The sequence below is a fragment of the Tasmannia lanceolata genome, unplaced genomic scaffold (genome assembly GCF_043159265.1).
Source record: "Tasmannia lanceolata isolate RefF3 unplaced genomic scaffold, GAP_Taslan_0.1 ptg000015l, whole genome shotgun sequence".
NCBI classification, from domain to species: Eukaryota; Viridiplantae; Streptophyta; class Magnoliopsida; order Canellales; family Winteraceae; genus Tasmannia; species Tasmannia lanceolata.
The window spans coordinates 37272793-37297054 of NW_027518692.1; the positions used below are offsets into that span (position 1 = coordinate 37272793).

The 24262-nt window shown below is 37.5% G+C and overlaps 3 protein-coding genes and 1 pseudogene across 4 annotated transcripts; 1 reads left to right on the top strand and 3 right to left on the bottom strand.

Annotated features, from left to right (window-relative positions):
* Nucleotides 1–504: 504 nt before the first annotated feature.
* On the top strand, nucleotides 505–5394 carry LOC143847039 (large ribosomal subunit protein eL22y-like). Its single transcript, XM_077355708.1, has 2 exons — nucleotides 505–800; nucleotides 5119–5394. Exons 1-2 carry the CDS (start codon nucleotides 571–573, stop codon nucleotides 5261–5263), a joined length of 375 nt encoding a protein of 124 aa, XP_077211823.1. The 5' UTR covers nucleotides 505–570; the 3' UTR covers nucleotides 5264–5394.
* A 592-nt stretch (nucleotides 5395–5986) lies between these two features.
* On the bottom strand, nucleotides 5987–6750 carry LOC143891981 (Bowman-Birk type proteinase inhibitor C-II-like). Its single transcript, XM_077396464.1, has 2 exons — nucleotides 6564–6750; nucleotides 5987–6204 (listed from the first exon to the last, which is right to left on the bottom strand). Exons 1-2 carry the CDS (start codon nucleotides 6748–6750, stop codon nucleotides 5987–5989), a joined length of 405 nt encoding a protein of 134 aa, XP_077252579.1.
* Nucleotides 6751–11193: 4443 nt separating this feature from the next.
* Nucleotides 11194–20795, bottom strand: LOC143847040 (YCF36, putative (DUF1230)). Of its 2 annotated transcripts, XM_077355709.1 has the most exons (4): nucleotides 20233–20788; nucleotides 19802–19830; nucleotides 11894–11950; nucleotides 11194–11697 (listed from the first exon to the last, which is right to left on the bottom strand). In XM_077355709.1, exons 1-4 carry the CDS (start codon nucleotides 20723–20725, stop codon nucleotides 11479–11481), a joined length of 798 nt encoding a protein of 265 aa, XP_077211824.1. In that variant the 5' UTR covers nucleotides 20726–20788; the 3' UTR covers nucleotides 11194–11478. The 2 variants fall into 2 exon arrangements, with proteins under 2 accessions (XP_077211824.1, XP_077211825.1); XM_077355710.1 differs by lacking the exon at nucleotides 11894–11950 and having other exon boundaries at nucleotides 20233–20795.
* Nucleotides 20796–21680: 885 nt separating this feature from the next.
* Nucleotides 21681–22924, bottom strand: LOC143891982 (DEAD-box ATP-dependent RNA helicase 20-like; annotated as a pseudogene).
* Nucleotides 22925–24262: the final 1338 nt, after the last annotated feature.

Below are 24262 nucleotides of genomic sequence, written 5' to 3' on the forward strand. Positions count from 1 at the left end.
CGAGGTATTTGAAACTTAAAGGCGTGGGAATGTGAGGGCATATTAGGCATTTCTCTATTTCAGCTGAGGTGTTAATTCGACAGAGTTTTGAGAAAATTAAAAAACGCCTGGGCTTTACTCCCAGCTTATTATAGTAGATTGTTGTCCTTATTCGAGTCAAAAGCAATCCATAGTGGGTATTTTGGTCACAAATTGATGGCCTGACCTGTTTTGCAAAATTCTCTCAAATGTAACGCCGCTTATTTGAAAAAGCAATCCATAGTGGTTATTTTGGTCACAAATTGATGGCATGACCTGTTTTGCAAAATTCTCTCAAATGTAACGCCGCTTATTTGAAAATTGTCAAACTTGAAGACTCTCTTTGCAAATAAAGCAAAGTAAAGACCTTTTTTGCAAAAATAATGGGTGGAATTTCTTAAAAAGCAAGGCCAGATAGACGGTTCAGATCAATCAAAGGCTTCTTGCCGCGAAACAGGAACGACATATATATAATTATTACTAGTTAGGGTTAGGGTTTTATTGGTGGTGCGAGGACGGAGAGGAGAGGGAGTGTGAAAAAGAGAAGAAAAGATGAGTCGAGGTAGTGGTCCGAAGGGCGGTGGTAAGAAGAAAGGTTCGAGTTTCACGATCGACTGTGCGAAGCCAGTGGAGGACAAGATCATGGACATCGCATCCTTAGAAAAGTTCTTACAGGAAAGGATCAAAGTCGGTGGAAAGGCTGGAGCCCTAGGAGATTCCATCTCCATCTCTCGAACTAAGGATAAGATCTCTGTCACATCCGAAAACCCTGTCTCCAAGAGGTATATCAGAAAAATATCACACTCACGACACAAATCTCATGTTATTTATCCTTGTTTTTTTTTTCTTGGGCTTTTTGGGTATCTGTTCTTGTTGGATTCTTTGCATAGATTTAGTGGCTATTTCTGTTCTTATTGGCATTTTGTCGAATTGATTGATGTAGAATTGGACAGACCTGACTCAGATTGGGTCAAACTGAGTTTGGGACCTAGTCAATAGCTACTATTGTGGCTGGTTTCAGATGGGTAGAGTGCGGAATAACTGTTTGAAATTGGAACAATACAAAGACCCTTTGGACTAATCTAAGAACTGGACTAAATGAGATATTGGATTGTGGGCTTATTTGAACCCCCTATGTATGATAAATCACAGAGATTAATTATCTGTACAATAAAAGAACGATTGTAGATGAGTGAAGGGTGCTAATGTCTCTGATCTACAGGTCGTTTGCATATTGTCTGAGTTTACTTTGTCCTTATCGGGTAGTCTCACACTGTGAATTCATAATTGATATTGTTTACTAAGTCCTGTTTGATTTGGATTTTTGAGAATTGATTTCGACTCCAAAACTGATCATTGGACTAAAAATTAAATGCAATTTTAAGTCCAACAATAAATTTTGGACCCAAAATCAATTCTCAAACTTTAAGGTGAACCTGGCCTAAATGAATTGTTGCCATGCTGAAATCTGAAATTCTGTGGAATTCAAGCCTTGCATAATATTCGTTTTTCTGTTATGTTTCTTCTTTTTACGTTTCTAGTAGAGCAAAGAGTGCTATTTTCTCTAATGCACAGCTAGTAAGCATTTTGTCAGAGTTTACCTTCTGCAAAGGGTTTAGTCTTACCTGGTGAACCTGTAATTGGTATTTTTTCCTAAATGAAATGTGACTGCAGATATCGGAAATTCTGTGGAATTCAAGCCTTCCCTATTTGTTTTCCCTATGCGTTTCTTCTTTTGAATGCTGATTATGCCTCTAAAATTTCGTCAGCGAATTCATTGCTGGAGTTGCAGTTCCTTTTTGTACTATAACTTGCTCGTTTTATAGTTAACTGTCATGCTGGGGTTTGCTGATTCTTTAGAGATCTTTTGGGAGCATAAAGTGCCTACACTTTTTATTTAAACAGTCCCTTCAGTCCATGATCAGATTAACACACCCAAATGATAATCAATTACCAGCTAAGGTTCGCAAAGATTAATAGCTTTTGAGTTGTTTCACTAAAAAATTAAATTCACCCAAATTTAATTTGCAAGCACATAGTCATGCCATAGAAATCGTGTATATAAATATACACTTGCAATCACAATTTCACATTTCTCATAACGCTTGCACAATTGAATAATTATACACTTGCAATTGCACTTCACATTTACTCCACCTTCACTTTTATGCAATTGAATATGTCAGCTCACTTATAACAATTATAGCACACTACCTACATAAACAAGGTGTAAGTCTTACAACATAACATTAAATCCTTCACTTTGTAAATTCTGAGACCTTTTCAATTAAAACCAGTAAGCTTTGGGCTGGAAGATGAAGCCATTACCCAAATTTACGTACTTATTGTTATTGTGCACTTTTTTTTTTTGAGAACTACATCATATCAAAAATTCAGCTTAGTCCGTCTTTCTGATCTTGAGATACTAAATTTAGAACAGACAAGGTCATTACTTGACTTTCTGAACAAACAAGTCTCACCATTTTGGCCATAACTTTCAAAATACTGTAAATATTTGAGTGAGGTTTATCTTGTTATTAACTAGACTTCCGGAGCTTCAATTTGGACACAAATTTCTCTAGATTTTGTTAAAAAATGACTTAAGTTATAGTCATTCAAAGATGGCCAAAAAATCTACTCAGATTGACTTCTTGAATAGACCAATTTCACCATTTTATCGTAACTTTTAATATGCTGCCAATTGTTGAGTGAGGTTTGTTTTGTTAGAAACTACACTCTTATTTGCTTCCAATGCGGCTAATTACATGCTTCATGTTAACTTTTTTTCTTAAACCCGAAATTTATCTAGGAACCTGGGGGTGGCACCTTACATTTTATTAATAAGAAGCTTCATGTTGACTTTCAATGATGCTTCCCACTTGTTTTCTCTTTACTTTTGATAGAGATTTTGCTTCATGCACTTCTCTTTTCTAAACCCTTCGATACCCGCTTTCGCTTCCTGCATCGATTCTTGCACTCGCTTCCCACTCTGGTAACTATGATGCTATCATGTATACAGTTTTTTTATGGGCATTGATATGTGCATAAAATGTTGTTAACATGTAAAATAAGTTATATCGTTGCATTTTTCTATATAGTATATATTACTTACATTGCAGATCTTATAAAATGTAACTCATGTAAGTAGACTAATCTGGTGCTATTTGAATTAATTTATTACAAATGACAATATTGAATATTGATGAATTTGCTTGTCACATAATTTTAACAAAAATGTACTTATGGATGGGTCTGGAATTTGTTATCCTTCTTTTGTGAGGATGTCTGATGAATGTGGAGAATCATTTCATTTTTCTCTGTTTTTTTCTTGAGAATTTATGAAAATTCATTAAAGTATAAAAAAAAGAACACAAAAGGGGACGAGAGAACCCAACATGAAAAGGAAAAAGAAAAAGAATGAATAAGGAAGCAATACAAATGCTGAAACCCAATGTAAGCTAGAATATATGAACAATACATTGCTTATAGTCAGCATTCACAATCTGTAACTTTTATGCACTCCATTGTCATACTCGTAAGTATTATTTGCTGGTCCGTAATTTTTATCATCATATGTATTGTAAATAAAATTCTCACACTACTCATCTGTGTCATGATAGTAACTCTTATATTCACTAGTTGAGCTAGCTTTCCTTAGGGATGGGGCGTTAGTATCTCAAAAGAAAGCTGTTTGTGATAAAGGCATTTTAGCAGGAAAACCTTATATACTTACAGGAAAAAAGTGCAAATGCTTAGGAGAGGGGGAGTATCTCTCAGCTTAGAGTTTGAATGCTCCTTTCTGTTTTTTTTCTCCATTCCCTCTCGATTGAGCTTTTTTCCATGATGAAATTCATGAGGATCGAGGGCAATATAAGTTTTTCAAGCCCCCCCTGACGTCTTCAGTGAAACCTGAGATTTGTTGAACTGAGATCTTGTTGTAGGAAAAAAGTATTTTGGATTATTTGAATTAGTTTTTGTTTATAAAGGTTCTAATTCAATTGTGCCGACAAGCTCCAGCCTCCAAGTGCATCACAGGAACTACAGATATAGTTTTTCTTTTCTTTTCTTTTTGAATGATAGATATAGTTTTTTTCTTAGCTGCAAGTATGCAAATTCTGATGCGGATTCTTTGGCTCCATCTTATGATATTTCCCCCTTAGATGAAGCTGTCTGAGCTTGTTGTGTTGTTTCTTTTTTCCTGTGACCATCTCGGTATGTGCTTTGTTAATTTCCTTGCTTTTGATAAATTTTCATCATAATAATTATAAAAAAATCTATTGCACTAAGTTAATTGGTTTAATATTCTGACAATTCTAACCTCCTTGATCTGTTCAAATGGATTCCAATTAATAAATGATTGATGTTAACAACACGATCAACATTTATCCGAAATCTAATGATTAGAAGTTGTTCATAATAACAATCCATAAAGGAGCCCCAATCCAAAAAAAAAAACTAAAATAATGTACTACTTTTATTTCACTCAGGACTATAGTTCATAATAAAAATAAATATAAAAGAGTCCCAATCCAAAAAAAAAACTAAGGGGAAGTGTTATCAGCACAACCCTATTTTGATATTTGCACAAACCCCATCTGTCTTTTCTTCTTTAATTGGCTTGTGAGAGCTTTTGGGAAATGTAATAACCTTTTGACAGCTCTTTAAATACTAATAGACAAGATGGTTTGTGAAAATATCAAAAATGGTTGTGCTGATATCATGTCCCAAACTAAAATATTGCACTTTTTTTTACTTAGGAGACTATTAATCGCGTTGAGTTGAGTTGAGGACTATCAATCGCAAACTTTTCACCTACTTTCTTTTGTGTCATTCTTGTTTCTTTGGGCTGAAGGCTTCATAAACCTGTATTATGTTATACATTTTGCTAAAATGTATGAGACAATGCTAGACACCACCTTTCTATTTCTTTGTACTTGCTATGTCACAATGTCCACTGCATTGTTGGCTTGGTGTTTAACACAGCCGTGCTATCTTTCTTGTTGCTGTTTACTTTGCCCTTCCATGCTATTTGCAATGCTGTGCAACATTATCAAATGCATTTCTTATCAATTTGTTTGTTCTTCTGTGGTTGTGATCTAGGTACCTGAAATACCTAACCAAGAAGTACCTCAAAAAGCACAATGTGAGGGATTGGCTACGAGTCATTGCTTCCAACAAAGACCGCAACATGTATGAGCTCCGTTATTTCAACATTGCCGAGAATGAGGCCGAGGAAGAAGATTGATCTGTTCTTTTTCACTCTTTGCGATTTTAATTGTCTTTTTAGAGACCATATTACCAGTTTTTCTGTATTGGAACCAATTATGTGATCATTGTCCCATGATACTCTTAGACGAATCAATTCACTTTCTGTCCTATGCATATCCAGTTCTGTTATATCAATTTCTGAGTGAACTAGATAGGGAAAACAAAGGACTCGAATGATCCAAAAAAACTAGTGATCTATGATGCTACGAGTACTAGCTAATATTTGATGAAACTGAAAGGGATCCATCTGAAAAAAAAACTTTTGGTGAAAGGGAATCTGTAAACCAGTGTTTCTAGTGCAAGTGCTGGGGTGCATAGGTGACCTGCTGCTAAAGTGGGAAGAGCTTGAGATGGTTCAAGGAAGGATTGTTCAGTTTGGGAAGATGTAAACCAGTGTTTCAAAATGTAGATGACTTATGAGGCAAAATAAAAAACGGCCAAAGCAGACAATGAATAAACTTTCAGCATGAAAAGCAATAGAAAAGAGTATTTAGATTAACTGATAATACCTGTTACATGAAAACTTGAAACCCATCACGAATTGCAACATGCAAAGCAACAGAAAAGACTGCTTAGATTAACTGACTATACCCATTACATGAAAGGATGAAACCCATCACAAGAGGCTAGCATTACATACTGCATTTTATTTTTATTCGGATAGAACAGTAGTGCAACTGCAAGTAGGTGATGGTTATAATTAGTTCTCCTTAGCCATGGCAATGCAAGGTGGGTCACAGTGATCCTTCCAGTCTGCACAAGTACACTGAGGAGGATCAGACGAATCGCATTGACACTCTGTGCATGAAGAACTGCAAGAAGAACTTTTCTCATCTAAGCATCGACATCGTGGTGGCCATGTCCGAAGACATATGCACCGATCACAGCATTCCCCATCAGTCGCAGCAACGCCACTGCCTGAAAAGATGGAAATAAGAACATATAGTCACAATTATATAACATAGTTAAGCAAGAAAATGATGGTAAAAAAATGAAGACAAGGCGGCCATTACATAAAGAAACAAAAAAGGAGGAAATAATATCAACCCAGCCATGTTTTAATAATTGCATTAACTCTTGTCTTTTATTATTTAAAGAACAGTCGAAGGTTATTACAGTTCCCAAAAAACTCTAACAAGCTAGTTAAGAAAGAAAAGACAAGCTGAGTTAGTGCAATTATTAAAACATGGTTTTGCTGATATCATTTCCTTAAAAAGGAAGTGCCAATTAAGAGAGAGAGAGAGAGAGAGAGAGAGAGAGTATAACATCTGCATTACCATGTGTAGAGAAGCCTATTTCGTATTCCTGAGCTACAGACATAGTAGCAAAGAAGGCCAAAACCACAACCAACAACATAAGAATTGCTGAACCTTTCCTCTCCATCTCTGCAAGGATAAAATCACTCACAACTCTTTCTTCTCTCTTAACCTTTCCTCCTAGTTCATCTCCAAACCCCACATTCATTTTCCTTTTATAGACTCCATTCAGGATACGCATTCCCATGCATTTGTGCTGACTGACCAACTTTGGGATAAGCTTTGGATAATAAACTTCAACCCTATCCAGTTATCCTGAACTTGCAATTAAGGTTGTGGTTGGAAAAAGTTATAAAATAACAAGGACTTAGCATTGACCCTCCAATGGATGTGATTTTCATTGATCTTGTTGTCTCCTACCCAACTTCTAATCTACATGTTTTCATTGCACCCAGTATCAATCTTGCAGTAGGAATTGTCATATATATGAGAATGCTCATGGTGGAGCATGTTAGATGGGCTGTCCGGATCATTTCGAGTGTTGTTCTAGATTTTGGGTGTTGGTGAGCGGGACGCAGACTGGTGTCCCTTTCGAGGGATAGTCAACCATTCTCTTCAGGACTGTCAATGCTACACAAATTTATAAGAGAGATACCAAAAATGTTGGTGACTTTGAGCTCTTACGTTCCCCGTGCTTCAACTCTCTCTCTCTCTCTCTCTCTCTCTCTCTCTCTCTGCCCAGTTGTCCAATTTAGGGGTAAGTTTATGAAACATAACTGGATATCCTTCCATTACAGAGTCTCTGAATGTTTCTTGCACAATTATTTGGATTTCATGCTCACATGTTTTTGGATGGCTTGTAAGACGCCCGCTAAATAATTGTAGCAGAACTATCAGAAGGAAACACACAGAAAGGGTTGAGCCTGATGTATACGGGTAATGGGTTTGATCCCAACTCACACCCCCAAAACAAAACCTAAAAAAATGAAAAAAGAAGAGACACCATATCGTGTTGTACCCTACAAAACGACTTTCTGGTGTGAGTGAACTCTGTTTTAGTGAATTGCCAAGCAGACAGAGATGCCAAGACAACATTGGTGCAAACTGAAGGCCTTTTTGAGGGCCCCACGACTGCTCGTAATTTTCTTTTGTGTTTTGATTTCAACTCATCCCACAAAAGGTTTCCACATGCAAACATAAGACTTGAAAGTTCAAAAATGAATTAACTATTCTCATTAGCCTTTTGTGGGGAGTGCTATATAGATGTGTTTTTGGGAAATACTACATTGCACATGCTCCCTAGTCTTGTCAACTTTTCGGGTTCCAAACCAGGGAAAGATGGAGAGATAAAAGAGTAGGTGCAGGAAAAATGGACCCCGTTTGTTCATTTGGGATTTTGTTTGTTCATTTGGGATTTTGACACTTGGCGTTGATTTTTAAGGCTTGGCTGAAACCTCTTGAACAGTTGAAAGGTATAAAGGGTAGTTTCTGCTATTTAAAGAGTCGCCAACTTTCTACATAAAAGTTCCAAGGACACTTTCTTAGAAATTTTAAAAGAAAAATTAAGTTGAAAAGTCAAAGATGCTTTTTTTTTTTGGGTTTAAAATTTGGAGGGAAGATTCAAATTAAAGTTTCCTCCTCTTATTTTGAAAGCAAATGTCATTTGATTGAATGAGGACTTGAACCCAAAACCTTGGAATGTGTGTATGCATGTTGTGCTCTCCAAACCAAAGGCAAATTAATAGTCGCACATTGCTTTGGAAGAAATTTCTTCTCATCCATATAAGATGAAAAATTGGAGAAAGGCTTGGACCTTCAAAGGGCTTTAGAATTTGTTGGATCTTGAGTTTTTAGAAGAGCACAAGCCAATGTGTAAATAACACACGCGTGCGCGCCTCGCTTCGCCAGGAGTGGTCCGAGGTTTGGGTACAATTAAAGTATCCAACAATCATATTTGTGACTCTGTTGGGAGAGAAACGTTTAAGACACTAACGGTGGCATCATCTATAAAAAGGAGAGAATGACACCGTTTAAGACACAAATGGTAGCATCATCTATAAAAAAGGAGAGAATAACACCGTTTGGAAAACAGATCTATGTACACGAATTCTGATTTTCAAAGGCAACTTTTGTTCTGTTTTCATCATCTTCTTCCTCCGATCTTTCTGTGTTTGAGTACTATTCCAAGGTGGTTCTGGGTGGACCAGTCAGCGAGTGCACGTGGACTGGAGCTAACTTTGGCTGTTTTATCTTGGAGCATCAGTTCGCGGATCCCGGTAGCACCGGTAGGAGGCGGATACGATTCTTAAGGAGAGTGACCAGTGACACGACTCAGCCTTCTTCATTTTAATCGGGTTTTCCAGAAACGTTTTCTACAACAGAGATAAGTACTGGTTTATTTAGATTTCTGATTTCCAACAGAAAAAGGTTCTCGTTCCAAGTAACACTTTTTCGGGTTCTATTAAGTCACAAGATCAGACCATTAAATTCCAACACGCTTTCTGCCATTTAAAAATGCCGCTCTTCTTGTTGAAGGTTGATGATCCTGATGCCATTCTATCTAAAAAAACAGAAATGAATTAAGCAGAGCCGTTTCAAAATTTCTTCCAGTTAGTAGGCACAATTAGTTCTGACATGAAAAAAAAATATATTTTAGGGTGCATCTACCAAAAGATCCAAAACAAGTAGATTTCTACATTCTATCTTGAGATTACAAATTGCGTAAAGAAGATAAATCCTCATTGCCTTGTTTCTGATATGGGCATTCCTCTCTCTACTTTAGACTTCCATGATGGGCTGTTCTAGCTTGAATCTTACTAGTACGTGAAAAAAGTGAAACCAATTTAGAACTAAAAGGCAACTACGACACCTTTATTCAAATTATACCATGTTTGATAAGTGCACTAACCATCTTGTCTTTTTATTGTCTTAGCAGCTGTCAAAGTTTTATTACAGTTCCCAAAAAGCTCTAATAAGCCAATTAAGTAAGAAAAGACGAGCTGAGTTTGTGCACTTATCAAAACAAGGTAGTGCCAATATCAGTAGCCTAAATAACCCAAGGCTTTTTTCAGTAACAAAGCACATAAATGTCATCAAAACAGACAGCCCCAAATAAGATTAGCCCTGTTTAGATTGCAGGAAATTTTAGGAAAAGTTTGGAAAGGAAAATTATTTCTAATTTTTTTTTTTTTACGCATGAAACAAGAGAAGTTGAACCAAGCCTATTCAATTGTTAGTCTGAGGGACCTTCAATATATGATAATATCCCTCTAAATTAACCATAAACATACCATTTCCATTTAAATAGTGGAAAGAAATAATTTAACAAGAAATTTTTTTCAATCAGAAATGTTTTTCTTGCAATCCAAACCAGGCCAAAGAAAGAAAAAAATCAATCAAGAGAGACAAAAGTACAAAACCCAGTTTTCCTAGAACACGAAGAATGAAGAACAGTACAGCAAGAGTGGAAAAACGAAAAGAAATTACTATTGAAAATGCTGGGCCCACATGGCTAGGTTGAAGAAGAAGATTGGTCAACAACCAAATACGAATCCCCTGCCTCTTCATCTGCCAACAAATCATCAGCATTCCTAAAAACCGAACCGCATGGAGGAGCACAATAGCAAGTCCAATGAGAAGTGAAACTATGATAGTAAGTGTCACGTGGGGAAGTAGTAGCGCGAAGATCGTGACCGTTGAGAGTACGCCCAACACGATCGGATGGTCGATCGTGCGGTTGATGATCATGTGAGGATCATCGCGGAGAAAGTAAAGGAAGAGCCAGGCGGCGATCATGAAGATAAAGACAATGAGGGAAATTGGGTGCCAGAGGAGGCTGAGGAGGATGATTATGGCGTAATTCGTGATGAAATAAGGGCTGTTGGATCGGATACGGAGGATGGATTCGGAGATGGATGGTGGGATGGAGAGGGGGAGCATTTGGTTCAATGGGTGGCAAGTTGAGAGGGCAGATTTTGCTTTGGTTTTGGCATTGGAGATGAAATCAAGGGTGGAGGATGGATGGGTTGTGGGGATGGTTCCATAGGTGGTCATGGTAAGAATATTAAAAGAGAATTTGAAGTGGGTCTTTGGTTATGGTGGGAGGGAGGAGGAGGAAAGGAAAAGGATGGGTTTTTACTTTTTAGAGAAGAAACACAAGTGTTTGAGAGTTGGAAGTAGAGATGTGCAGCGTGGAGATAAAGATGGGATCGACGGCACGAGGAGAGACTGGTCATCATGTAGGAGAATTTGAGGAGAATAGAGAAAGTGTTGGCCATGATGACTGCACGATATCGTTGACGTTTTCATTTGCCATTTTTATAGTGGTAAAATCATCCAAATGTCCTCTTTTCATCTCGTTATCTTAAAGGCTTTGAGACGATCTATCTTTTCCTGTTTTTCCTGTTCTTGATAGATCTAAAATGAGTAGTTAAAGAAACCTTCTCAACAAAGTCAAAACTCACCCTCTTCCGCATTTTCTAGCTCATATCCGATGTGGTTGGTTATTAGTCCAGGTGAATTGCATGCCTTCCAAAAAGTAATATCAATCAATCTCAACATGTAGTATTTACTACATGATAAAAAAAGAGCCCTCAACAGTAGGTGCTGAGGAAAAAGCAAGGAGAGTCATTTTTCAATGGAAAAAGAAATATTAGAGAACGACAACCATTTTCATATTATGGGTCTCATGGTCTGTACAGAAAGAAATAGGAAGTCACCAGATATGGGAAGGCATTTCTCTATGTCAGCATCATTACATTAAATATTACAATGAGGTATAGACAGTAACTTTCTTAATAACAGGTTGACACTCCAAAGTTCCCCATGGCCTAATTTACAGGGATTGGGTCCCCCACATGGGACCCGCAATGAGTGAAATAAAGGGATGTATTGTGAACACTATACACAAATAAAACAGCTATAAATTGTTAAAGGTTCATGGGGCATCAGGCTCACCACTACCACAGAAGGCATCAGGCTCAAATGATCTAGCAGAAGTATCATTGTAAACTCCAGCTACAATTCTTTCACCAGCATCTTGTGATTTATATGAGTCATTCGCGTTTTCGATATTGATAAAAAGCATAACGCACATAACTAGTGAGATCGCCAGACCTACTAATGTGAGTTTCACTCTGTTCAGCACAGGCTTGACCTAAGACAGAAGAAAGAAAATAAAGGCCAAGGTGAGAAAGGAGCTACAAAATGGTTTTCTTTAACAGAGTATTCCACACATTCCATGGGCCTACAGTTCATGTCAAATTAATTGGACACCTGGGAATACAGTTTGACAATAGATCTGATAACTCTTGATGACTTATCTTATGACCCATTACGAATCGATTACTTACCGAGAAGGAACCCAGAAGACGATCGCGAGCTAACACTTGAGGAGTCTTCACCCATATCTGCCAGAAATGTGAACACAGATTATTGCTTTCTGCATGCATTGATACATGAATATAAGGAGCACTATATATATATATATATATATATATATATATATATAGAGAGAGAGAGAGAGAGAGAGAGAGAGAGAGCATTTCCTACACACTTGTGTAGGTAAGTTACCTACACACTACCTTAAAATACAGTGGGGGCCCACATTGTTTGGGTGATCCAAACCATTCATTTGAATGATCCTCACATAGATAGGGTGTCCACAAAAAATCAGATCCATAGGATCATCCTAACTATTCAAACTATGGAGGCAAAAAATGGACTAATTTGTGAAGGTTTATACACGTCCATTTTACCTCCACAAATCGTAGGGTTGGGATGATCCTATGGATCTGATTTTCTGTGGACACCCTATCTATGTGAGGACCATTCAAATGAATTGTTTGGATCACCCAAACAATGTGGGCCCCCACTGTATTTTAAGGTAGTGTGTAGGTAACTTACCTACACAAGTGTGTAGGAAATGTTCTCTCATATATATATATATATATGAGGAATAAGATTGTGCGCTCGACCGCACCAAGCTTAGGTGCGGTCGAGGGCCCAAAACTCATGTGGGCCCCATTGTTAGGATGATCCAAAGCATTTATTTGCAAGGCCCTTACATAGATAGGGTTTGTACAAAAAATCAGCTCCATAGGATCATCCTAACCCATCCAAAAGTGGAGGGCAAAATGGACAGACACCGTTTGCCACAAATCTGCCCAATTTTGCCCTCCACTTTTGGAGGGGTTAGGATGATCCAATGGAGCTGATTTTTTGTACACACCCTACCTATGATGGGGCCTTGCAAATGAATGGTTTTGATCACCACAAAAAATGTGGGACCCATGTGTTTGGGCCCTCGATCGCATATAACCTTATATGCGGTCGACCGCACACTCCTTTTCCTATATATATAATGTTTTGAAAATCAGAATCGAATCGCAAATCGTAATCGGGGTCGAATCGTATCGGATTGTAAATCATATCGTAAATCGTAAGATTCATTCAAAAAAATAAAAAAAAATGTAAAATAAAAGATTATAAAAAAATTAAAGAATAAAAATAGCCAATTATTCATTTTTCATCCAAATTCATTAATTCAAACAGAAACTATCATGATAAGCATTCAATATCGTAATACAAATTGTTTGCTGACAAACTTGACACATACTAATCATCTAATTCTCATCCAAAACCATGAATCTTGGTTAATAATCTTTAAAAAAAGACACATGATCATATCAATTCTCAAAGTCTCAAACATCAAATGAGAAATATTAATCATAAAAGACGGGAATCGATGTTGTCCTTATTATGGTAGTCTCCCACGTCGATGTGAGTAATGCCCTCAACAAATGCTCTGTGCTCGATTGGTTCGATGTCCTAATCCCCCTCTGTCTTCTTCCTTCTAATGAGAGGGATTTACGATCGAATCGTAAGATTCATACAAATTAAGATTCATCATGGGATTCAAATCGTTTTGCCTAAGAATCGTAAATCGTAAGATTTTCAAAACAATATATATATATATATATATATATATATATATATATATATATTTATATATATGAGAAAACAGTTCCTACACATATGTGTAGATAAGTTATCTACACACTAGCTTAAAATACAGTGGGGGCCACATTATTTGGGTGATCCAAACCATTCATTTTTAAGGCCCTCACATAGATAGGATGTCCACAAAAAATCAGATCCATAGGATCATCCTAACCATTCAAACTGCGGAGGCAAAAAATGGACTAATTTGTGAAGGTTTAAAGACATCCATTTTACTCCACAAATCGTAGGGTTGGGATGATCCTATGGATCTGATTTTTTGTAGACACCCTATCTATGTGAGGGCCTTTAAAATGGATGGCTTGGATCACCCAAACAATGTGGGCCCCCACTGTATTTTAAGCTAGTGTGTAGAGAACTCTCTACACATATGTGTAGGAACCGTTTTCTCTCTCTCTCTCTCTCTCTCTCTCTCTCTCTATATATATATATATATATATATATATATATATATATATATATAATACAATAAGCTGGGATGAAAAGAAGAGAGTTTTTTCCATTTTTTTGAAAATCACATGAGAATTACACGTCACATTTTTTGACTTTTTTGAACAAATGCACCCATTCAACTCATATAATTTCAATCTTACCCCCCTATACATGCAGCTTCTGTGTATACCTCCTTTTAAAGAGAAAGATATACACTGTATTTCTGTGTATAGAAAGGAATACCCTAGAACAGAGCTCTTTCTCACCGTCACATTTCCCCTGTCTCTCTGGCCTTGCTCCCCACGCCATCTCTCTCTCTCTCTCTCTCTCTCTCTCCCCTCATGTCTTCTTCTTCTTTCTCATGTCCCCTAAAGTGATAATGGCGGTAAGAGTAAAAAAGAGCGGTTTATTCGTGGGCAAGGGGAGAGTGATGGGGTGGCCCCCACTGCTGTTACTCATCTCCCTCTTTTTCTTCCTTGAAACCCTCATTTTCTCTCCCCCTCTCTCTGTTTTTTTGTTTTTTGGTTTGGTTTTGGGTTTGTAATTAGAAGTGGGTTTTAGGAGAAAAGAGAAGATGGGGGATAAATCTGAAGTTTCTTGGTGGGTTTTTGATGATGGGTTTTATGTATTTCTTTTTTGTGCTTTTGTGGGTGTAGGAAAATATACCAACAGAAGAGGTTTTTGAGAATTTGAGATGCAGCAAAGAGGGTTTAACTTCAGAGGTTGCTCAGGAGAGATTGGGTATCTTTGGCTACAACAAACTAGAGGAGAAGAAGGTTCTTTTTTTAATTTCTGGGTTTTTTTGTTCTGTTTTTGTTGTTACTCTGATTTTTGCTTATTTTCATGTTTTGGGTTTCATTTTGCTTTTTTTTTTTTGTTTGAATATTTCAGGAAAGCAAGTTCTTGAAATTCTTAGGGTTTATGTGGAACCCTTTGTCATGGGTCATGGAAGCTGCTGCAGTTATGGAACCCTTCACATCACTTTTTTTGACTTTTTCCTTTCATTTCTTAGGGTTAAAAATCAAAGTGAAAGGAATTGGATTTTTACTTTCACTTTAATAAGGCAACACAATCTCTCCTCTCTCTCTCTCTCTCTCTCTCTCTCTCTCCTCATGTCTTCTTCTTCTTTCTCATGTCCCCTAAAATATCAACACCATCCTCTTCTCTATCGATTTTATCACACCCTCTCTGTCTCTGACCCAACCAGTATAAACGGAATAATTTTTTTCCCATTTATTTCCTTGGCTTCCCCATATTACATAAAGCCTTCCTTAGAAATATAATATGGCCGATTCATTTCCTTTCCTACACCCAAACATCTCTCATCTTGAAACCAAAAAACCTACGCCCAAACACTCTCATCTTGAAATAAAAAAAAATTTGAAATCCTGAAATCTTGAAATTTCGATTTCTCTCTACCTTCCCCATACCCTAACCCATTCTCCCTACCGGTTTAATCCTGATGGGAATCTTGACGGAAATCTTTGAAATCTCGATTTCTTTGCATGATCATTCGATTCTTTACTGCTATTTTGTAGCCTAATTTGTTTCTTCTTTTTTTCTTTGGCCTAATTTGGTATGTTATTGGATTGCAGAAATGAGTTTTGGGGCTAATTGTTAATAGTGAACTTGGGTATATCTGAGGTTGGTGAGTTTCCTTTTTCATAACTTCTGTTGATTGTTTTTGTTTCTATTTTCTCATTTTCCATGTATAGGAGGAACAGATTTCGAGTTCTTTAAATTTCTTAGATGGTTTTTTTTTTTTTTCAAAAGCAGCAGCGGAATCCTGAAGATGTTGGTATCGTAGGCAACACAAGGCAGTCCCAATCTCTTATGCCACTTTCTACCTTATTATTTTGTAACATTTAGAGCTATTTATTGGTAGATCATGCTTTCATGTATGGGTGTTTCCACCAGTTAATTATCGTATGGGCTTCATCATTCTTCTTTAAAAATTTATTCACTTCATGTGATGTTCTCATAGCACAATTTGCACCAGGTTTGCTTTACGTTTTCCTTCAGTTCACGTGATGCTCTCAAAGCACAATTTCCACCAGGTTTGACTCAAGTTGCAAGCTCAGGGTGAACAAAGCATGTGTTTATGGTGTAACAAGCGGGCACTGTGAAGAAAGGTCAATGATATCTTCTTCTACATCTTTTCTTTCTTCATTTGGATTGAATATTTAATTTAGATTGTTCCTTGGTGTGGCAATGAGGTGTGGGCTTGAGAAGAATTTTAAAGAAAAGTGGCAATGTAGTTTCTTTATGTATTGATTTTGTTTGTGTCTTTCCAATGTGGTTTTCATTGCGTGGAGAATTTCACATGGTCTTAGTTCTTGAGTAGAATGTTGAATTCTTTGGAATTGGGATTTATGTACCAACATTAGTATTTCTTTTGTTGCAACTACGAGAACAGATAATTGGTCCCATAAAATCTCACACAGTTCATCTTGATAGAAATTGAACCTGCTGAATGGATTCTCAAGATTTTCATAATGAATGGTGGTGAAGAAAATCGACATATACTCCATTATCTTCATCTGCATGTAATGATTTTTATGACAATAGCTGATGTTCAAACCCTATTTCGTTGTATTTTTTATAGGCTCAGGATACCCTATTAAATTGATATATGTGTGTACCGCAAGTTCTATCCTTTTTAAATTGAGTCAGAAATATATCCTTTATATTTTGCCAAATTAATCAATTAATTGTCTTAATTGAGATGGTGGGAAGTTGATGGTCGTTATACATGGAGTTCAATGAGTTTTCTTGCTAATTACGAAGAGGATAATTTTCTTGCCCCCCTCCTTATGGTTTTTTAATAAAAAATCTATACGGTGATCTTAACCATCCGATTTAAGAGGAATTATGGAAACATCTATAGATTGGAGGACTAGGATCAGCCTATGGAAATTATTTTTGGGGCACAACCTATTTATGTTGTGTTCCATCACATGGACGGTTTCGATCAACCTATGACGTGGTCCGTACAATTTTTGTCGGCCCGTGCATCGCACGGGTTTTTTACTAGTATATATATATATGAGGAAAATGATTGTGAGCTTGAAGCTCATATAGCTTATATGAGCTTGAGGGCCCAAACACATGGGTCCCACATTTTTTGTGATGATCCAAACCATTCATTTGCAAGGCCCCATCATAGATAGGGTGTGTGCCAAAAATCAGATCCATTGGATAATCCTAACCCTTCTAAAAGCGGAGGGAAAAAATGGGCAGATTTGTGGCAAACGGTGTCTGTCCATTTTGCCCTCCACATTTGGATGGGTTAGGATGATCCTATGAAGCTGATTTTTTGTACACATCCTATCTATGTAAGGGCCTTTCAAATGAATGCTTTGGATCATCCTAACAATGTGGGCCCACGTGTGTTTGGGCCCTCAAGCTCATATAAGCTATATGAGCTTCAAGCTCACAATCATTTTCCTCTATATATATATATATATATATATATATATATATATATATATATATATATATATATATATATGAGGAAACTGTTGGTGCATTTAAGCGCCCAATCACATGGGTCCCACATTTTCTGTGGTGATCCAAACCATTCATTTGCAAGGCCCTATCATAGATAGGGGGTGTACCAAAAATCAGCTCCATAGGATCATCCTAACCCTCCATTTGTGGAGGACAAAAATGGGCAGATTTGTGGACAAACAAGGTCTGTCCATTTTGACCTCCACAAATGGATGGGTTAGGATGATTCTATGGAGCCGATTTTTGGTACACCCCCCATCTATGTAAGGGCCTTTCAAATGAATGCTTTGGATCATCCTAACAAAGTGGGCCCCCATGTGATTGGGCGCTTAAGCGCACCATAAGCTTGGTGAGCTTAAGCGCACCAACAGTTTCCTCTATATATATATATATATATATATATATATATATATATATATATATATATATATATATATATATATATATATATATATATAGAGAGAGAGAGAGAGAGAGAGAGAGAGAGAGAGAGAGAGTTTGGATAAATCAAATCTAGCTTTCCACATATTCTTCATTCCACACACAAGGGGAACTTGTGAGGATGGGGTTCAGAGGATAAAGAGAGGCATTACTAGACACTACCTGGAACTTTTGCTTAAAAAATGGCATCCCAGCTAATTTAGAGACTCGCATTGACAGAAACTACAACTTAAATCTAGTTTTTTTTTTTTACTGATTATACATGTTTCTTACAAGTTACAAACAAGTAATGAACATAGAGATATGAAAGAGAACTCTTCCACAAAGATCAAACCGCCTATCTACACAGCAGAAAATGTAACAATTCTCAATGACCATCTCAGAATTCTAACATTCAGATGCTAATCAAAAGTTAATAACTCAGACATGCAATGCAAAGAATTCCTACCTCTTGTACAAATCTGAAGTATCCAACAATCAATGATCTGTTTACTTGAGCGAATATGGCTCATCTGGAGGTTTGCATAATTTTCTGTTACCAATAATGTCAGCTTAAAAATAGTGATAGGTCCCAAAGTCCATCTGTCACCAACATAAGCATCAATGCTTTTCTCTATACCTACACTAGCTATACTTTCTTTTTTCTAGATTTTTTTTGTCAGAAGGAACTTTTTCTTTACTCATTTTCATGAGATTCATGTGCTTGAGATTAGTTTATGAAGGAAAAATGATTCCAGATAAAGATTTTGGGAGTAATAAAAATAATTACGTTCATTACTCCAATAATTACGTTCAACCAATCAAAAAATAATAATTACGTTCAGTTGGTAATGAAAATCGATATAAGAAACAAGTGTAGGCCCCTCACACTCTTCAATAATATAGCCATTTATAATACTCCAGGTCCAAGATTCTGGAAATTGCCAAGAAAAAAAATAATTACTTTTAGTTGATAAAAAAATTGATATAAGAAACACGTGGAGGCCTCTCATACTCTTCAATAATACACTGGTGTATAATACTCCGGGTCCCAGACTCAGGAAATAGCCAAGAATCAAGTGTATGTCATAACACTTCCAAAACAACTTGCTTGCAAATGTTGCAACCCATCTCTGGGTTAATAGAACTCTCCCTACAGTGTCAAAAGAATCTAAAACCATCAGCGACCTAGCTAAAATATATAGTTCATGTTTGAAAATCTTCCAACAGAATTGGTGAGAAAATAGTGTGATTGTGTGTGTGTTGGTGAGTATGTGTCTGATGACTCTGATATGAGGAGAAGCTGAAAAATAGAACCTATTTGTCTCACCATAGAACAATCTGCGGTGTTAAGTGAAATATCATAGACACAGGGATTTAAAGGAATCTTATGTATCTGTTAATCTGTGACCAGACCCAAAAATCCAACAGATTAGGTTGAAACTCTGGTTTCAAACTCAGGAGACAAGATGTTCAACTAAAATTTACTGGCCCTGTCAAGGGCTAAGATCTTTTCCAGATCGTAGGATTTAACTAGCATCAATCAACACTAACACCTCTTGTTTCATCCACCCTTGGATTTAACATCCTCGGTTCTGTCCATATTGAATTCCAGATTCATATCAGAAATTGAATACATAATCAGTTGTGATTCATTCATCGGTGATCAAACAACTATATTTATTTCTCTTCAACCTGTTCTTCACTCCAATGTTCATACACTCAAGACTCAAAACTTGTATAATTGTAGAATTTCCCACTTGTTTCTATATGGTTTGTGTGATATAGCTCTGCCACTAATTAACATTCAAGCATCAAAAATACAATTCCCAATACATAAATGCAGAGAGAAGTAAAGTAAAAGGGCAGTTTGATACCTGCCCATCGTACCAACCCGTTTCCTCATCTGCGACAAAGAACAACATGATTACTGAATCAATAAGCCATTTAAAAAAAAAAAAAACAGATAAAGGCCTCAAATTTAAAGATGAAGTACATCTTTGAATAACTCTAAATATGATTATTTGCAAATAATGTCCTATAATAGTTTTAAAATTGGTACAGTAAAAAGGCCTTGATGTCATTTTGCATATAATCATTTTATGATCCGAGATTGTACAACTAAAACCAAACATGGATTTTAAATCCTAAAACCTGGATTTTGAATGCGAAAATAAGGCGTGTTACCACTTACTACTCAGTCAGGTAAAATCCAGATTTTAGCTTAAAAATCTAGGTTTTAGGTTGTATAGGGAGTGTAATTTTTAATAGAAAAGAGTGCCGATATCAATGTCCCGAAATTGCTTACATTCAACAGTGGCACTGAGCAATCTGTTCCCCACATAAGCCCATCCGAGGTAGATCCGGAGAACGGCAAAAGTGACGGCAAAAAGACCGGCGGCGAGAGCTCCGACGATGCATTTAAGAGCCTCCTTTTCTGGGTCGACGACGCCGAATCCGGCGACCGGAAGTCCGACGAAGAGGGCGAAAGAGGCGCCGGTGAGGAGAAGACGGGATGAATATAGGCGCAAATCGGCGGCAGCCCAGGAGAAGGGGAAAGATCCGGCGAGATTCTGATACTCGTTCACCGGAAGTTGGTCGGACGGCACCGGACAGTCGGTTTCCGGCGGGGTCCCCTTCCTGAAAGGAGATGAAGATGAGAAGCGGGCTGTGAAGAGATGGTAGGTTTTTCTAGGGTTAGGGTTTGAGAATTTAGAGGTGGGGAAAATTGGTGGTAGGGATGGAGAGAGAGGGGGTTTGAAGGAGAAAGGGTGGGGGGTTATTGCTGTTGTTGTGGCCATGGAGTCTCTTTACTTGTAAAGCCAAAGGCAACACAATGTTTTTTCATTTTCTCTCATATAAAAAGCGAGAATTGATATCCACACACCCTATGTTTTAATAATATGATTCCTTGCTTTGATTTAATAATAATTTGTCAGAGGCTGTTATAAATTCCCAGACAATCGACATTCCCAAAACATTCCAATCGTCTCAATCTCATTGTAATACAAATAGTCAAATAGATGTCGTGTTGGGTCCAATTTGGTTGATATGGACCATTTACGTGCTGGGCAACAAATCCATGCATCTCGACCATTTGGTTTCTACAGCCAAAATTACATTGAATTGGGTGATTAGGATCAACAGATGGGTGTATGTTTTTGGCCAATTCAAGATCCAAGGGAGGGTCCAATAGATTGATCAAAGGCATCAGAGTAGCTATGTCATACAAACACATGAGTGGTCCAATGATCAAGATCATCCATCATATTGGCCCTACCGCGGATGGGTCATAGTCCGAGAAATTGCAGTCAGGAATGGAGAGGTAGGGACAACGGCCAACATCCGATTGGTCGATCTGTAAATTCGACCATCGGCAACCGTAGATCAATTGATTTAGGATTAAAGAATGTCTTATATCCACTGCCTGAGCTAGATGGTTCTCCCCGAAATGAGTTGAGGCGCAGCAGCTGACTGGACATCTAATGAGTAGAGTACTCTTATCAATGGGACACAGGTAAAATATGAACTGATCTCATCATTTTGGGAGGTAGGTCCCATGATTTTCTCGTGGGTCCTATGATTTTCTTCAAAACATAGAAGTTTTGCCAATAGATAGACCAGAGAGATGATGTTCTTGTATGTTCTACTTTTCCATACCTGGGACTGCTCTCACTTTAAAGTGCTCACAAGAACAAGTTCACATTCAGTAATAATCAATTTCAATTTCCTCACGAAGGAACCATAGTAGCAGCATTGAAAAATCTGAAGCCAGTTTCCTTCCTTTCATTGAATCTGTAAAAGGTGGGGCAGCATTTCTGTCTTGCAAATTTCATATGCCATTGCCAAGCTCAGCAAGGCCATTTTACAATCTCCAATACAACCAACGAAACACATGAGCTCCACCCCTCTCGTCAAACAAGTTTTCCCAATATATCCAAGTCACTGACCAACAATGCATCAAGGTGAAAAAGACAAGCCCCTCCAAGCGATGAGCTCCCTTTGTTAATGGAAATTTCGTAACTGTCTCCCCTCCCTCATTTCATCTATTAGCTCCATGGACGCCCGCCACCTAATCCCTTCCCACGATCACGAAAACCCCCATGACCTGATCGACAAACAGTACACGAAAACAAAATCAAAATCTCATTTATAATTAATGGTAGCATGTATGAACTGCAAATCAAAACAGGGAGATCAGAGGACTAACCTACTGGGGCGGGAGGAGCCCTACGTCCCATGGCAGCGAGTTGAGAACTGATACTCTGCCCGGCTTCCTCTGAGTACTAACTCCTTTGCAAATCTTGCATTTGCAGCTGTAAAGAAAGTATAAGCAGTTCCCTTCGCCCCTGCACGACCTGTTCGACCAATACGGTGGACATAATCCTCTGACGATCCAGGAAAATCATAGTTGATAACATACATCACATCCTTGACGTCTGCCAACATAAAATTAAAGGAACAAAAAAAGTGTTCATTTGGGTGTGAATGGCTACAAAAAAGATGGATTTGTGCACATGCATACCTAAACCACGGGCCGCAACATCGGTAGCAGTCATTATTGGACTTTTGCCAGCTTCAAATTCTGAGAGGACCCAGTCTCTTTCTGCTTGACTTTTATCTCCATGGATTCAGATGCAGGCCAGCCGTCCATCCGCAGCTGCCTTGTGATTTGGTCACATCCTTTCTTGGTGTCCATGAAGATCAAAATCTGACTCCCGTCCATGATATCCTCCAGAAGCTTCACCAATCTGACATTGATATAGTTAGTAGATTTTTGCATCCATAATTGTTTGGCAAAGATAACTGATAAAGAATAAGAAATTTTACTTGTTATATTTCTGATTCTCTGTAACAATCTCTACGTGCTGCCGAACTGCATGATTAGCTTTCAAATCTATGGAACCGATGACTACCTGAGCCAAGTCAAGAGATGATCCCGTCAGATATGATAGAGATAGAACCATGAGTTCCATTGATGGAATTAGAAGGTTGGTCATTGTTTACCTTGTATGGGTTGTAGAGGAATTTCCTTGCAAGTTGTTCGACTTCCTTAGGCCAAGTTGCGCTCCAATAAAGAGTTTGACGATCTGGGCGAATCTTCAGAAAGAAAGCTTTTGAGAACAAGATGGCATGTAATAACTAGTTTTTATGGAAGGAACATCAATTAAAAGCCTTAAGCAAGTGTAGATGGCTAAGAAATACGAGGTAATTTGGTCTGCAAACTTGATGCTTCTATATACAGATTAAGGGCGTGTTCGGCAACACTTCTCATTTTCGCCAAAAAAATCGGGCAGAAACAGGTATATGAGAATCGGCAGAAGCGACTCCACGTCGCTCCGTAAAATCTTATTTTTTAGCCATCTAAAGCTGAGAAAACTTAGAAACGGGCCTTTGCGGGTCGGGATGCCGAACAAGATTTTAGGGACTCCTAGCTATTTTCATTCTATGAACCTTATGAAAAGGCAGAATGCATTATCACGATAGTTACCGAACATGCCCTAAGTTAGATTGTTTAATTAATATCTAGACACAATTCACCCTCCATCCAATCTGGTTTTATTTTCGTGATACTGAATTACCATGCCACAAAATGCAAAATTGGATCAAAGAAGTTTAGCTTCTGATAGACATTCAACATATCCAGAAAAATAACTTTTTTAACAGATATCCAGAAAAATAACTTTAACACCCTTATTTGGGGTTGCAACCCTTCTTCCTCATCCAAGGAATCTATTCTTCTCTGTTATCCAATCTACATAACACATTTTTAGCCCTCTTTTCATCCTTCCATGGGCAGATATAATGCTTTCCCCATTCTAGTGAAATTATATTCTGTATACATACAAAAATTTCCTCTTTAAGGGAAATCATTTTTTTTTATATTGTTTAACCTCATATTCCTGTAAAACAGCAATCAAAACTGAAAGAGAAACAAACCAGTAAACCACCACCAAAAGCAACATAAAGAAATGTGAAACAAATAGCAAACAAAGAAGAAAAGGGTATGAGAAGATTCAAAAGACGTGAAAGAAAGGGGCTCTCAATCCTTCCTTTTCATCCTAAAGGGAGTACAAGAAAAGATGAAGAAGAATGAATCTGGCTTGATCCATGTTAAGAATAGGAGAGTTTAGTTTCTGTGCAGAAATTTTTGCAGTTTTTTTGTCATTTTTTTTTTTTTTTTTTTGGGGGGGGGGGGGGGGGGGGGGGGGGTGTTCTTAAAATGTATGCAGGTTTTAAAATCTCTCCGAGAGACAATCTCTATTTTATTCCCCCAAATAGAACATGGCCATATGAGTGGATCTGTAGAAACATCCAAGGTGTGAATCTATATTTCG

Coding starts and splice junctions, on each gene's coding strand:
- LOC143847039 (XM_077355708.1), top strand. CDS start 571: ATGAGTCGAGGTAGTGGTCCGAAGGGCGGTGGTAAGAAGAAAGGTTCG. Junction 801..5,118: donor GAAAACCCTGTCTCCAAGAG/GTATATCAGAAA, acceptor GTTGTGATCTAG/GTACCTGAAATACCTAACCA.
- LOC143891981 (XM_077396464.1), bottom strand. CDS start 6,750: ATGAATGTGGGGTTTGGAGATGAACTAGGAGGAAAGGTTAAGAGAGAA. Junction 6,205..6,563: donor AATAGGCTTCTCTACACATG/GTAATGCAGATG, acceptor CCATCTTTTCAG/GCAGTGGCGTTGCTGCGACT.
- LOC143847040 (XM_077355709.1), bottom strand. CDS start 20,725: ATGGCCACAACAACAGCAATAACCCCCCACCCTTTCTCCTTCAAACCC. Junction 11,951..19,801: donor CGGGTTGGTACGATGGGCAG/GTATCAAACTGC, acceptor CATTTCTGGCAG/ATATGGGTGAAGACTCCTCA. Junction 11,698..11,893: donor GTCTTCTGGGTTCCTTCTCG/GTAAGTAATCGA, acceptor CTTCTGTCTTAG/GTCAAGCCTGTGCTGAACAG.